The following is a 16,212-nucleotide window of genomic DNA, read 5'->3' on the forward strand; positions in this document are numbered from 1 at the left end:
CACATGCCCTATTGTGTGAACATATGCATGAGTCTATTGAAAGTTTTCAGAAGATGGGCAGGCCACCAGTTGCTGGTCTCCTGCAGTTCCAGTAGACATCTGTTGCCCCAAAGCATTAACCAATCTGTTCAATGGGACATCCTTCCTTTGTTGGATAGAATGATGCAGACAACAGCACTCGCTGAAATACAATGGTAATTAAATACATAGAAACTACAGCAGTAGGTATTTATTACATATTCATTATTTTATTTGCATTGTTGCAGTATCTTTATCATTTGGATAACTGATGCGTTCAGGTTTTTCTTTTCTGATCAGCTCTGCACTTCTGTTTGTGACAAGTAATAACAGTGTTTCAAAAACTGTGATTTCGATACTTTTCATTTTATGTTTAGAAGACTTAGAAAAAGTCTGCCTGTGTGCAGACATGCTGAACTATTTCGCTGTAGAATGTATCTTCAGTAACTTTTGACGGTCCTTTGAGAATGCACAATTTCTGTTACACTGTGCCACATGACACACTATTCTCTCCTTGTTATTTTCCTCTGTGAACTAAATTTGCATTAAACTACTTTTCTATGTTCAGTTGTAAGTGGAAAATGTTCTGAATACACATTAAAGGATTAAGTGATCTACTTGCCTGCATCCCTTTGAGAAATAGAAATATTTTCTGTGAAGGTGAATTAATGAGCTGGTTACTGTTAATGGTTAGTGGAAAATAGCGGTGACTTTTAAGAAATGGGAAAAGAATACAGTTCTGCAATGTAGTAGCACAGCACTCATCCAGCATATAACACATACACTTGATAAACGTCTTTGACTCAGTAATACAGTATTTTAGGCCTTTAAGAGCAAACCTAATGTGAGATCCTGTAATTTTAAACAGGCTGTAGTTTAAAACTTATGTTGTCATAAATACATATAAATTGGGGCTTATCCATTTGACTAAATTTTTTTATAAGCACAAATCCTGTTACTCAGCTGTGGTGAGCATAACCAAAAGTTGAAAACTTTCTTGACAGGAATTTTTTGGCTGACTTTGTCTCCCAGTTGAGTCAGAATTCCTAGCAGATACTTTTCTTAGCTGTATTGCATTGTATCAGTAAGCATACTTCAAAACATTATGTGCATAATAAGAGTTCCTTGTAAATAAAGAGTGCAAGGAGTTCTTCTTGTCTGATGTTACTTCTTGGATAAACGTGACCTTTTCTGTTTTTCGTGAGCTTCATTGTCCTCTATATAGGCACACTAGTGTTTATTTGGAATACAAATTCATTCAAATAGACTGGCTAGCATGTTGCTCTTCACTAACCAAATCAAGATAAAATAATCAATTCCAGCAGTGTTCAACAGTGACATCTGATTTTTCATGGTTCTAATCAATGAATCTCATAAAGGACATCATGTTGGGAGCTCCAAAGTCTAGTGTTTCTGGGAGATGTTGCTGACACAGATACGGTGTATGAAGTTCACAGACATTGTAAAAATTTGTCTGAAAATAAATTAAGTTTGCATGCAGGGTTTAGGCCAAATGCCAGGAATAGGGTGCTGATTATGCAAAACTATTTCAAAAATCTTTAGTTTTGGATTTACAGTGTAAACATCATTTTAACTACCCTTTTAAAGAATGGTGACTATGTATTCTTTGTGGCAGATTTTAAAGGTGCTGTGCTGATTACTCTCTTATTCTTCAAGTAGTTTCTGCAAAACAGTAGAGTTCTGTGCAAAAGAAGCAATTAATGTATTGGAGCAAGATGGAGATTGACAGGAGGCTTAAAGCAGATAGATGCAAGGCTGATTATGTATACATTCCCAACAATGAACAAAGCTCAGTTTATGGTCATTTTTCATATGCAGTTGATGTGCAAATCATCTAAAGTATAATGCCTGATCTTCAGACACATTCGTATGCTAGTGGCTTCTTTGAATCCCACTGGAGGGTGTTATGATTGTAGTTGCTGTAAAGCACTTAAACTTCAAGGAAGAAGCGATTGGCAAATGACTTAAGTATTATTTTAACTAACACTAAAAAAAAAAAAAAAATCCTCTTTTTGATTTGTGCACTTCAAGCTTTGTTTATTCCATGCTGTTAATATGCAACCTCCTCCTCCTCCCTTCCAAAAAACCCCCCCTCCCTCTACTTTTAGTTCAATACTAAAATGACATTTCACAGTACACGGATTTAGGCAGTGACCCATTATCTCCCCGTATTCGGCGGCGGCGGTACATGAGCCAGCTCAACTTTTCAGTCCAGCTTAAAAGTGTTGCCCATTAACTAGACTTCCTAGAGTCAGAGCAGATTGTGGGGTTGGTGGAACAATGATGTCGGGGCTTCCAGATCGGTTTGGCAGCTGCATTGTTCTCCGAGGGGAAACCAGACGCACTTAAGTCCCGCTCTCTTTCATGGGCTTTTGTTCATACCAAATTATTCTTTCGCTGTGCTAGTATTCATGATGGTATGTTAAAGGAGCGCATCCTAGCAACTGAAGGCTAGTTGCTAAGCAGCCTCGCTTCCAATAGGGGTTTCTTGTTTGAGATTTTTTTTTTTTTTTTTTTTTTTTGGGTGTCAGTTCTGTGAAGGCCACAGTGTTGGGTTTTTTAACTGTATCCTTTTATTGGGATATTGTTGTGGTTTCTTACTAGCACTGTGCCATCGAGTGCATTACGTTAGTTAATAAATCACTGTGTGAAAAGGTTCATTTCCTAAATTCTCATTGTGTTTAATCTGTGGTGCTGCTTGAAATCCTAAAGCTTGGAGTGAAGAGAAAGTAATATTCCTTGATACGCTGTATTACAGCCCTACTGCATTCTAATAAGATCAGATCTAAATAAAACTTTAAACTATTTTCTTTCTTATCAGTCTTGCCTGGATTAAGGCATTGGAGATGAAAATGCTGCTGATAGATGTATTTATTTATTTATTTATTTATTTTACTTAGAATTTATGTATTTAACTAGAAGTGCTTAGGTAAAGTGAGTTTTTGTGCCGCATAACCGAAAAGCTCCACCAGAGTGGTGATGTCTTGGCACTTAGCACCTATAGAGTCTGCTTTTACCGAACCACAGATTGGGTTTTTTGCTTGATTCTCTTTAGTCTTAAGCCTGGATGAATTTCTCTTCTGTGCACTCTCAGATCTTTATCCCAAGAAGAGGAAAGTACACTGTATTTTAAAAATACTGGGTCATTCTTAAATGCTTACCTGTTAGGGGATGGGAGAGTTAATGTATTTGCTGACAGAGAATTTGGCTGTTGATGAGACATACCTGTAATTTGTATTAGTATAGATCAAGAGGTTCTGTTTGACATAATGTTTTTTCTCAGTTTACCCTCCTGGATGAAATTTTTGTCTGTAATGTATCTGTCAAGTTCAAGTGAAGTTCTTTGCCTCTATATCTTGCTTTTATTTTCCGCCTTGCAAGATGGAAGTGTGAAAGAACTCTTTGTTTCATAGTCTTCCCTTAATGTAAATTCCTCTTTTTCATGGTAACCTTGCAGTACAATTGGTCCATATGGTCCATTTTTATCTATGAGATATAACTGATCTTTTACTTTCTTTATTGAAGCAGTTAGCAAAGATTCCTGCTTAAAAGAATGAAATAAGGGAAATCCTTGTGATGAAATGGGTAGCTGACTTCTGTATAACTACCGCTATGCAAAATTCCTCCAGAAAAACTGTTGTGGCAAGTGTATGAATTCCAAAAAACTGCAACTTTTCTTTTTCCATTCTTCCTACATAAATTCTATCTATATATTTAGTTTTGATTCAGCAAAAGGCTTGCACAAGTCTAGCCCAAGAGCTTTTAATTTTGTTGCCTTGTTGGCTTGATGAATGGTCTGTTGCAATCAGTGCGAAGACTTCCATTGGCTTTATTGGCCATTAGATCAAGCCATGTCTCTAAATGCTGTATGTGTTAGTAATGCAGTACTCTGTTGAGGGCAATTAGTCTTTCTTGACTTAATTGTCACTTTGTAAGGGAATTCAGAAATAGTTTGAGGGTATTCAGTCAAACTGATAGACTTTTAGGGCCAATAAGTTTTTATTTAATCGTATTTTCTGTTACTAATTCATTTTCTGTGTTATGTTGCCTTATATTTGCCTAATAAGCCAGATAATTTAGTACTATGCTAATTTCTTTCTATTCAACAGAGAGTTTAAGGTATTTAGTTTAAAAAGGTTTTCTAGTACTTGTATTTTATAGCTGCATTTTTTTGTTGTTGTTATTACAATATTGCTTAAGCTAGAAGAAGTATCTCGGTTCCTTTAAATCATGACAAGACTGCTTTCTCTGAATTACAGTAGGTAAACTTGCAGTGTTTGGTTTCCTATTATTTCATAAACCCATTTCTAGAAATGTTTAAGTATTTCATATCCTCAGAAAACAGATGATCAGTTGTTTATCTGCTTAGCTATGGATGTTCCTTAGGAAGAGTTTTTCCCAAAGTTTTCCATGTTTAAAAAATAAAAAGTCTTATTTCTCTGCTGGGAGAGAATAAATGCAGTTCTGAGGAAGCAGCAAGAAAATAGAAAGCAAGAAATATGTGTAACGAGTTGCAACATTTTTGTTCTCTCTTTAGGAATACGGAACGCTTTATATTCAGGAATACAAGAAAAACAGCAAAGTGGAGTCAAGTACATGCAGCAGCTTCATGGGCTTGAAGGATCATCTGGGGCGTGACTTAGGCCACCTTTATGTGGGGAGCACTGGCACACAAATAAATGCAATTGTACCTTGGTCAATGGCGGAGAAGCCAACAATGGATAAGGTTAATTCTAGGAAAGAAGATGTAGACAAGGAGGCATCTGAAGAGACTTCTGGAAGCTCCAGCTGTGACTCTGAAGAAAGCACAAATTCTGATAACGATTCAGAGAGACTGAATAATTCTGCATCAGAATCACATTTATTGCCTAAGACTCACCGACAGCTGTGCCGATCTCCTTGCTTAGAGCCTCATATACTAAAAAGAAATGAAATATTGCAAGATTTTAGAATAGAAGAGGCTCAGATAGTACCTAAGGAAGTCAAAAAGCCCCCTGATGTGGTGAAAGAATATCAAACCAAACTGGAGTTTGCACTTAAGTTGGGTTACTCTGAAGAGCAGGTTCAACTTGTACTAAATAAACTTGGTACTGATGCTTTAATAAATGATATTTTGGGAGAACTTGTCAAACTTGGGAACAAAACTGAGACTGATCAGACTGTAACTAATGCTAACACTAGTGTAATGCGTGAAACGTCTTCCATAGAGTCTCAGAGGTCAGAGTCTCCACTGCAGGAGGATGTGACAGAGGATGGTGACAACCTGAGGCCAATAGTTATTGATGGCAGCAATGTTGCTATGAGGTATGTGACCATGAAGCTTTTGCTTTTGTATTTAAATGGAAACAGAATGACCTTGTCCTGTTCAAGCACTGATGTTCAGTAGAATTGCCTAAAACTGTATGCAGGTTCTCTCTCAAGCATCTTTGTCAACTGCACTGTATGCCAACCTTGTAATCAGGCTAGAGGTCCGTAAGAGTTCAGTGATTTGTACTTACTGTTAGAACAACTATAGGCTAATGCCAGTCTCCCTTTGTAGACGGCTATCAAATCTCTCCTTCCCACTTCCCACATTAATTTTTGATAGGCACCAATGCTATGGGCAATTGCTGTATCCGCTTATGTACAGGAGATTAAAGCAAATGTAAGATTCCTTAAGATTATAAAATAGTGATTTAGAATTAAGTGGCTTAAGGGATACTTCTCCTTGGTAGGTTATTCCATGATAACTGGTCTGTCTGTAAGATTGGTCTTGGTTATCAGATTTCGAGTTAAGTTCTATTGCCATTAAATCGTGAGATTACTGTGCTTTAGACTATCACTTACATGCCCACAGATAACACATTTACCTACAGCATTCGCCCATTCTGACCCCAGTCATCTAGGTCTGTGGGGAGGCAAGAGGTTCATGCTTCGCTGGTGATTAGAGAGAGAAAGAAATGGCGGAGAGACATGCTGAGAGATGGGGGGTTTATGGCTATATAAATTATTAAATTACATTGATTAGTAACTAATTAGGTAACTTAAGGATTATCTGATTACTAGCACCATGGTTTAGAAGGTCAGTTTTAGTCTCCTGATGACTTAATGTGGTTTTCATTAGCTTAGTAATAAAAGTTCATGCAAGACATTTCTGGGCTAAAGGCCCAGGTTTTTTTAGCTGCTAATCAAGTCAATTACCTTTGAATGAGGCTCTTTAAAATGAAATTTAAATACAGCTCTTATTTATGCCAATACAATAGTTTTTGTTTATTTAAGTAGGCGTGTTAGCCCATAAAGCAAGGGTATTACTTCTTTGTAATGGGGTATTCCTGTGAGTTCTTTCTACCTGATGTGTCATTCCTAATCTTTATTTCAACTTGAGCTGCAAAGGAAATATGTCCAGTTGAACAAACACTATTCTGGTACTCAACCAAGAAGTTATCCAGAGACTTCTAAAATGGGTTTGGATTGTATTTCACATAAATCCGAAACAGCTGTATAAGTGTTAACTAGTTAGCACAGCTCAGGCTTAGTGGGTGGACTTAGGTTCAACTTCTCCTACAAACTGCACCGAACACATTCCAGAAGTAGCTCCAAATCAGTCACTTTTCCTTAATGTTTATTCAGCTACAGGCATAAATATTTAGGACCTGCCTTCCTATGCTCAATTTACCTTCTTGACCACCTACATAAAATGAGCCAAATATGAATGCAGGCTGTGCATGCTACAGGGCCTTAAAACAGATTGAATCTATTAATATAACAGTCTTTCTGTATCCAAGAATCGAATTAACAGGTCTTTACTTGTTTTCTACCAAATTTAATCACAGAATCATTCAGTTTGGAAGGGAACTCTGGACATACAGTCCAATCCCCTGCACAGAGCAGTGTCGATTCAAGGCCATGTCAAATTGGGTTTTGAATGTCTCTGAAGATGGAGACTTGACGTTGTCTGGGCCAATGTTTGAATGCCCTCACTTAAGAAAATTTTCTTTTTTTATGTTTAAACAATATTTCTCATATACCTGTTTATGGCCATTGCCTCTTGTCTTGTCACTGGACACCAGTGAGATGTCAGTTTCTGTCCTTTATTCCCTCCCATCGGGTATTTATACACATGAATAAGACCCCCCTGAGCCTTCTTTTCTCCAGTCCCAGCTCTCTCAGCCTTTCCTTGTACAGCAGGTGCTCCAGTTCCTTGATTAACTTCATTGACCTTCACTGGACTGTCTCCAGTATTGTCTATGCCTGTTTTATGCTGGGGAGCCCAGAACTGAACCCAGCACTCCAGCTGTGTCTCACCAGTGCGGAGCAGAGGGGAAGGATCACCTCCCTTGACCTGCTGGCAACACTTTTCCTAATGCAGCCCAGGCGGCTGTTGGCCTTCTATGCTGCAAACTTGATGTTCACCAGAGGTCCTTCTCTTCTGAGTTGCTTTCCAGTTGGTTGGCCCCCCAGCCTACACTGATGCCTGGTGTTAGTCCTCCACAGGTGCAGGCTTGGAATTTCCCTGTGTTGAACTCGCTGAGGTACCTTTTGGCCCATTTCTTTACCCTGCCAAGGTCCCTCTGATGGCAGTACACCCATCTGCTGTACTCCTCCCAGTTACGCATCCTCTACAAACTTGCTGAGGGTGCACTCTGTCCCATTGTCTAGGTCATTAATGAAGATGTTAAGCAGGGCACCAATACTGGTTGACCTCCATCTGGACTTCATGCCACTAATCATAACCCTTCGAGTGCAGCCGTTCACCCAGATTTCATTCCACCTCTCTGTCCCCTTATCTAGCCCATACTTCATTAGTTTGTCAGTGAGGATGTTCATGAGACAGTGTCAAAAGCTTTGTTAAAGCCACAATAAACAGCATCCACTGCTCTCCTAATCCACTGTGCCAGTCACCTCACCGTAGAATGCTATGAGGTTGGTCAAGAGTATTTCACCTTCATAAATCCATTGTGACTGTTCCCAATCACCTTCACCCAATCTACGTAATTTGTTAGGAAAGGGCTTCCAGGAGGATTTGCTCCATCACCTTTGCAGGGATCAAAGTGAGGCTGACCAGCCTGTAGTTCCCTGAATTAGCCTTCTTGCCTTCCTTGATGACAGAGGGGATATTTGCTCTCTTTTAGTCCTTAGGAACATCCCCAATCATGACAACCTTTCAAAGATTATCAAGAATGGCCTCACAATGTCATCAGCCAGCTCTGTCAACACCCTTGAGTGCATCCCATCAGGGCCCAGCATCTTGGCAATGTCCCATTTCAGTGTTCCCTAACCTCTGCTGAGGGAAAGTCTTGTCCTGTTACCTTTGCCTAACTTCTGCACTTCAGGATGGACCAATCTTGAGCTTGGTGGAGGTGATCCTTGAAAATCAACCAGCTCTCCCATGCCACTTTTCTTCCCAGGATTATATATCATGGGATGAACAGGCCAGAGTTTGCTCTCCTGAAATCTGGGGTTGTGATCCTGCTTTTTTTGCCTTGCTCTTTCTTCACAGGATCCTGGATTCCACCACTCACGGTCACTGCAGCCAAGGCTGCCCCTGACCTTCACATCTCTGACTGGTTCTTCCTTGTATGTAAGTATGAGGTCCAGCAGGTTCCCTCATTGGTTCCTCAATCATCCATGTTAGAAGTTATTATCAATGCACTCCAGAAGCTTCCTGGATTGCTCATGCCTTGCTCTGTTGGCCAGCCCATTGGAAAAGATGCTTTTGCTCTGCTTTTGGTCAGCCAGTTGGCAAAGATGCTTTTGTTCTGCTTGGTCAAGTGGATCCCACCTTTTCCTAGAAATCAGTCCTTGATTATGAAAGCTGAACCCATGTTTGTAAAAGATGAGTCTCTGTTGCTGACACTAGCTGTGCAACCAGTTGTTTACTGGCAGGATCTGTCCTTTCCCCTTCAAGAAAATAGGTAATAGTAAATAAGCAGTTTAAATACTTAAAATGAAATATTTCAGCTTTGTAAAAGAACATGTTCAAAGCAGTGGGGGAGTTACAGGAATTCACTTGCAGTTCAGACAATCTTGTTCAAATTTCTGTATCTAAATGCCCAGGGTCCTGTTAGGAGTAACTAACCTATAAATTGGCACAGTCTGTTCCTTTCTGCTTTGCTTTTCCAGGCTGTGGCCAATGAGTTCACTTTGGAGTTGCTAAAGTGAAATGGGCCTGTGCCCTAAGCAAGACTGTAGATAGTCTTTTGAGATAGATTTTTGGGAGCGCTCTCATACGTTCTCACAGAAATGGGTAGACTGATCTATATTCCTGCTCCCATGTTTTTGTCATACATGTGCTTGATGATACCATTTACTATTAGAATTATTCTAGATAAGAACTGCTGATTTTCTTTTAAAGGATGTATTTGATGGGGAGAGGGAAGTTTTCTGCAGGAGCTTGAGGTGAGTCCAATAATGTCCAATAATACAAGTATGATGAGACAACTGTCATCTTCTGGAAGGATCAAACACTGTATGCTGCCCTGTCGCTCCATTGCATGACTAATTAAGGATGCAGTTTCACAGAACATCTAATGAGTGGCACAGAGTGACTACTTTCAGCCTCATCTCTGTTTCACTGCAAGGGATGTTTTCCTACCCGCATCTCATCTAGTGACTGCGTGGCTGCAAAATGAGTTGATTCAGCTTCTTAATTTGGAGAGAAAAAAAAAAAAAAAAAAAGATCAGAAAGGACTATTTTTCCATTAGACCTGGAAATGAAACCCGATGTTTTTGTGGTTGGGAGAACAGCTAGGTCTGACGCAAAGGAGGAAGGATGTGTCTGATTATGTGACTGGATGTGTGACTGGTTGCATCTAGTCAAGTGATGATGGGTGGATTTGTGAGTTCCTTGAGGGCAGCACAGAACAAGGCTTGGGCCAGAATAACTCTTCTGGCCAGCCAGAGCCAGCATGTATGCTGGTCTAGTCTGGTGACTACTCCTGTTCCATGCAAGCTGCTTTAGCAAACTGTAGTTTAAAAAAAACCAAAACAACCTCTCATTTTTTCTGCCTTTTGGTAATGCTTGGGAAGCTTTTCTTATAATTCAAGATGGCATTGCTTGTCATTTGTACCTTGAACTGAAAACAGTTGATGAGATGCATCTTGTGTATTTTGTGTTTAAAGCTCCAATATTGGCTAAAGAATATGAATTGGTTAAAGTTTTAAAAACAAAGCAAACCCCCTCTTTCAACTGAATGGCAGTCTGCCTTTTGCAGGCAATGACTTGAAGAATTGCCATTTAGTTTCTATGGGATGCTTCAAATCTGGTCTCATTCTTCCGTTATTCTACCATTCATGGTGTTGACTTAATCCTTTTCCAGAAAAGGAAAGATGACTGTGCCTAACACACACAAAGTCTTTTGTTAGAACGCTCTTACAGATGAGACTGATTATTTTTTTTGTGTTTGTAAACTTGAGATCAGAAGTGAACAGCAAATTTGACAGTGCCCTAGAGCAGCTGCAGAGCTCTTGGTAGAAACTTCCCACAGAGTGAGGCTGGACTCAGGGAGCCAGGATTCACTTGTGCCATACCTGAGCAGAGACCTATGTTGGCTTTCCAGAGAACTGCGTAGCTCTAACCCTGCTTCAAAAGGTGAGGGGTTTTTTTGCATGTAGATGATGATGTTGTAATGCAAAATCTTCGTTTAGAACCTTAGTCCACGTGAGTAAGAAAGGCATTTGTCCATTGACGTAGCAATGCATTCAGGACCTTATTTAGTGTAAACTGCACAGCATAGCTACTAGACAGCTAACATGTTTCAGTCAATAGTAGCTCTGTATCCCTATGTGATGAGATATAAGCTAGCCTGAATTTTCCCTTCACATTACCGAGGTAGGCTAAAGAAGGCGATCTGTGCCCATCTAGCAATAGCAGATGGTCAACTCTTTGCCCCCTTCGTCTGTTCTCCAGAGTGTTCTTCGTGCATCCCCAGCTTCTCAGCTGGGCCTCTGCAGTCTGGAATGAAGGGGAGAAGGTCCTGTTTCTCCAAGAGGCAGCAGAGGCAAGGTGTTGAGGTTCTCTTTTGCCCCTTCATTTTAAGACTTCCCTCTGAGGTTGAGAGAGACGGAGTTCTGTCTGAAGAAAGAAATACACTGCAGCATGTTGCACAGTCCTTTTGTTTTGCTTGTCCTTTTCAAGGGTAAGGTTGGGATGCTGAAAATTGCCTAAAATGAGTTATTGCTGTGATTCTTCTTTTTGCTGGAATCAAAGTCAGGCTTTTGCCACCAAGAAGTAAAGAACAAGGAACAGAGTTGCTAGTTACAAAGACAGTGGAAAAACTGAAACTATTTTATTTATTTGCTTCTGTTCCATATTTGTTAGTTTTCCCTGACTATCCTGGGTGCCTTCAGACATTCTTTTTGCCATTAGCCAAGAAAGAGTTTCAAATTTTACATAAAGGTACATAAAACTTTGTGTTCAAAACATCTAGGCAAAAAAGAAGTCTGCTGTGCTTACAGAGAAAGCAACATGAAGACAACGCTGATAAGCAAATAATTGGGTATTTTACTTGCTGTGTTATAATTTTTAGACAACTGCTTTCAGATGATATAAGCAAAAGAATTGAAGTATTTTGATCACGTGCCATCTGGGTTTGCAGGTTGAAATCGATGAATCTTGTTTTGAGCAATTAAGACTCTTCTGAAAACTTCACCCTTAGGATTCCCAGTCCATGGAGGTGATGCACTTCAGCTTCCCCTTTTGGAAAACCTTGGCCTGTATATTTAAATAGTGTTTGATGGTACTTCATTGCACAAGGGAAAACACAACATGAGATAACCATTACATACTTAATTTTTATTTATGAGAGGAAGATGCTGATTTGGGGGTTTTGGTTTTTAGTTAAATGCACTCCCACTTAAGAAAACTGTAAAATACCCATCTTACAGCTTTCAGGCCCAGCCATCCCACCAGCTGTGAATGTTCTAGGTCCTTGGTGTCATAGAATCATAAAATGTTTTGGGTTGGAAGGGTCATCTAGTCCAACCGCCCTGCAGTGAGCAGGGACACTGCTAACTAGATCAGGTTGCTCAGAGCCCTGTCCAACCTGGTCTTGAATGTCATTGGAAACATATACCCAGGCCTGACAGAGGCGACTGAGTCTTGTCCCCGTGTTAACCACGAGGAAGGTCATTGGGCCATAGTGAAAGGTTTGCTGGTACCCTGTCTACATACAGGTTTTTCCGCTACTGCAAATTACTCCCTGCAGTGTCAACAAAAGGATGGTTTGATTTGTCTCATCTATGACAGGTCAAGTTTTTTATCTGGCAATTTAATTGTATGTGTATTATAACAGTCTAACTAACGATTTAGCTGCATTAGCCTCTTCTCGGAGTGCATATTGCTGAGCTTTGAAGACATGGTGGCACCTTGATACCTTGATTCAGGTGTTCATCTTTCAGTGGCCCCAGCTGTCTAATGCAGCGTTTTCCTTGTAGCCTGACTTGTTTCTTAAGTTATTTTGAGAAGTCACTTTAAGGAATAGATAAAAATATTTTCCCAACAAGTAACGATCATGTGGATAGGAGCTTGTCACTGGCAGCTCTGAGTAGAACTTCTCTTTGTCTCTTTTGACCTCTGACTGCTGAGTGCGTGACTCTTGCTGGGTCAGACACTCGTGTGCGTGTCTGACTGGCAACCACGCTTGCCCCGGCATTGGAAGCCCTACAGACGGAAGATGTTTTGAAAGAAGCTACAATTTCCAAGGCGCTTTTTTTTTTTTTTCCTCCTTCCTTTGGGAACGGTTTCATCTGTTTCATGTTGGCACCAGAATGTATATGTAAGGAACAAATGTGGGACTGATAGAAGGCCCAGGTTACTGAGAAATGCTTTGGGACAAATTATTACTGTGATTAGGAAATTAGTGGAGCTTTAAAAAAAAAAAAAAAAAAAAAAAAAAAAATTAAAAAAGGGATGAGGATAGTGACAAAACCAGGCTGCCAGGCTAACGAATCACTAATCTGATAAAGGATGGAAATTCTTATATCTCTCTGCTATGGACTGAACACTGTTGTCCTCCTATAACATGATAGAAGAAAATTGTTTGGTAACTCTAAATTTACTAGGCTGATCTGTGTTTTAGTTCTGTTGTTCCTGCTTTTAATCAGTATGCTTTTACATGGGAAGTATCTTCTGCGCTGGTGAGGCTGCACCTTGAATACTGTGTTCAGTTTTGGGCCCCTCACTACCAGGACACTGAGGCACTGGAGCATGTCCAGAGAAAGGCAGCAAAGCTGGTGAGGAGTCTGGAGCACAAGTCTTCTAGGAGTGGCTGAGGGAACTGCAGTGGTTTAGCCTGGAGAAGAGGAGGCTGAGGGGAGACCTTATTGCCCTCTACAACTGCCTGACAGGAGGCTGTAGTGAGGTGGGGGTCGGCCTCTTCTCCCTGGTAACGGGCGATAGGATGAGGGGAGATGGCCTCAGGATGCACCAGGGCAGGCTTTAGGAAAAATTTTTTCACCAAAAGGGTTGTCAGGCTTGGAACAGGCTGCCCAGGGAAGTGGTTGAGTCCCTATCCCTGGAGGTATTTAAAAGATGGGTAGATGCAGCATTTAGGGACATGGGTTAGTGGTGGGATCACAGCATTAGGTTAACAGTTGGACTTAATGACCTTAAAGGTCTTTTCCAACGTAAACGATTCTATGATTCTATGATCTTGATGCGTCCAGATTTCAGTTGTATAAAAACTGGTATATATATTGCAACAGATGTTGTTGTAGACCTCAGCTGTAACGTCCCTTGTCATTAGTGTGTATGTGTTTTTTGTAGCTTTCAAAATCTGAGACCTCCATGTTGTTTGAATATTGGGTTAGAGCATGCCAGAAGCCTTGCAACTATTGTAAATAGTGGTTTAGGAGCATACCACAACTCTTTTCAAGACTTAGTCACTTGAAAAATCTCGTCTGGGGGCTAGAAAGGTAACACAGAAAATGAAAATGTTCTCATCGTATTTTACCACTTTCTACTAACTCTGCTAGCCTAGAAAATGCTTGATTGATTCTTACTCAGGAAATGTTATATTACTTTTTTTTGATTTATAAATAAAACCACAGCTATCAACAGGCCAGATAATAAAAGTGGTGATAAAAGAATTGTTCATGCATGGTATGAAAGAGAAATAGATATGTCTTAAGGAATACATTTTGTCTTCATTCAACTCAGAGTGGTAGATTAAATACAGTCAGCAAGCAGAACCAAAGCAAAAATACACCAGTGTCTCACCCAGGGCTACAGCTGTCGTCCTGATTGCTCTGAGCTATCACGTAATAATTGGGGGGAGATTTTTAAAAGAAAGTTTCTTGACAACGAAGTACAAACATTTTTCCTCTTCTTTACAACTCATCAGAAGGGAAAAAGTCAGAGGAAGAAGCATGATTTCAGTCTTTTCACCATATGATGTATCATAAAGCTGATGAAGCACAAAGCTCACAAAAAGGAGAGCAAATCTGCATGACAACGAAACAGAAGAAAATAACAAATTTTAATTGCACATCTTTTTCACAGACTTTCTCACTAATCATTTAAATTTCTTGGAATTTGTATCCGCTCAGATACTAGCTTAGGCATGTGCCTGAAAAGGAGCAGAAAAAAAAGTGAAGATTTATATGAGCTATAAATCCACTTGCTCAGCAATGCAGAAAAGTTAGTATGCATTGTAATGCATTTCCCATTTCTGTTTCTTAGCATTTAAGTATATTTAAAATTTATGTTCTGGATGAAAGAATTTTAATGGTCTGTATTAGGCAAGGGAAAACTAAGGAGCTTAACTGCCTGGTCCCCTCTCTGCCTTTAAAAATGTGGCTTGAATTCCAACCCAATGGAAAGCAATAGGCAAGAACGTCCCATTTTTTCAGAGAGGCAAGAATTTCTTTCCAGAAATGACTTCTCAAACTTACGGGAAGAAACATGCTGTAACTAAAATGCAGTCTTAACAAAATGCTTGTTTGCTGTCAGGAGTGAAAAGTGCTTTTATGCTTTTGAAACCATGGAGATTGTTTAGAGTAATAACAGTACAGTGATTTCACTGGAATTTAGTAGCTAGAAGAAGCCCTTCCTGGCTGTTTTAAAATGGATTGCAATATGTTTATGATTGCACATGACCTGCTGATGGCATGAAGAGTAACTTCTTGTATTGCAAAGGAGGCCTTATGGCTGCCCACTGGCTACCGAACGTACCTGAGTGCCCTGATTTTCATAGAATCATTTAGGTTGGAAAAGACCTTTAAGATCATCCAGTCCAACCGTTTTGTGTTGTCGCAGGGAGATGTAAGTAGGCTCACCATGGCTGGAAATACTGTTGGCCATTTTTTCTATGCATGTGTGCACATGCATTTTAAATGTGATGTATCTGTGTGTGGTATGGTTTCCTGTTCCTGGGAAGTTATGAAATACACAGATACTACACTATCAGGTGAACAAGCACTAGAATAATTGTATAGTATAAAACAATGCCTAGAAAAAGTATTGCGATGTGTTTTGTTATTACTGTGGTATTACAATGTAATAGTGTACTTCAGAGAATCATAGAATGTTTTGGGTTGGAAGGGACCCCTAGAGGTCATCTAGTCCAAACCCCCTTTAGTGAGCAGGGACATCTTCAACTGGATCAGGTTGCTCAGAGCCCCGTCCAACCTGGTCTTGAATGTTTCCAGGGATGGGGCCTCCACTACCTCTCTGGGCAACCCGTGCCAGTGTTTCACTACCCTCATTTTAAAGAATTTCTTCCTTATATCCAGTCTAAACCTACCCTGTTTTAGTTTAAAGCCATTACCCCTTGTCCTGTCACAGCTGTCCCTACTAAAAAGATTGTCCCCATCTTTCCTATAAGTCCCCTTTAGGTACTGAAAGGCAGCAATCAGGTCTCCCTGCAGTCTTCTCTACTCCAGGCTGAACAAGCCCAACTCCCTCAGCCTGTCCTCGTAGGAGAGGTGCTCCAGCCTTTGGATCACTTTTGTAGCCCTCCTCTGGACCTGCTCCAACAGTTCCATGTCCTTCTTGTGCTGAGGGCTCCAGAAGTGGACACAAGGCTCCAGGTGAGGCCTCACCAGAGCAGAGTAGGGGGGCAGAATCACCTCCCTCGACCTGCTGGCCACGCTTCTCCTGATGCAGCCCAGGGTACAGTTGGCCTTCTGGGCTGCCAGCGCACATTGCCGGCTCATGTCCAGCTTTTCATCCACCAGCACCCCCAAGTCCCTCTC

The 16,212-nt window shown here is 40.4% G+C and overlaps 1 protein-coding gene across 1 annotated transcript in view; it reads left to right on the top strand.

The window, feature by feature from the left end:
• ZC3H12C (zinc finger CCCH-type containing 12C) overlaps positions 1-16,212 on the top strand; it is a 27,652-nt gene that overhangs the window by 822 nt on the left and 10,618 nt on the right. Inside the window, exon 2 of the mRNA XM_009648303.2 lies at positions 4,577-5,343. Within this exon, the coding sequence (XP_009646598.1) occupies positions 4,577-5,343 (767 nt within the window). The remainder of the gene's footprint in view (positions 1-4,576; positions 5,344-16,212) is intronic.

This window comes from Egretta garzetta, unplaced genomic scaffold, assembly GCF_000687185.1.
Source record: "Egretta garzetta isolate BGI_Z169 unplaced genomic scaffold, ASM68718v1 scaffold401, whole genome shotgun sequence".
Classification (NCBI taxonomy): domain Eukaryota; kingdom Metazoa; phylum Chordata; class Aves; order Pelecaniformes; family Ardeidae; genus Egretta; species Egretta garzetta.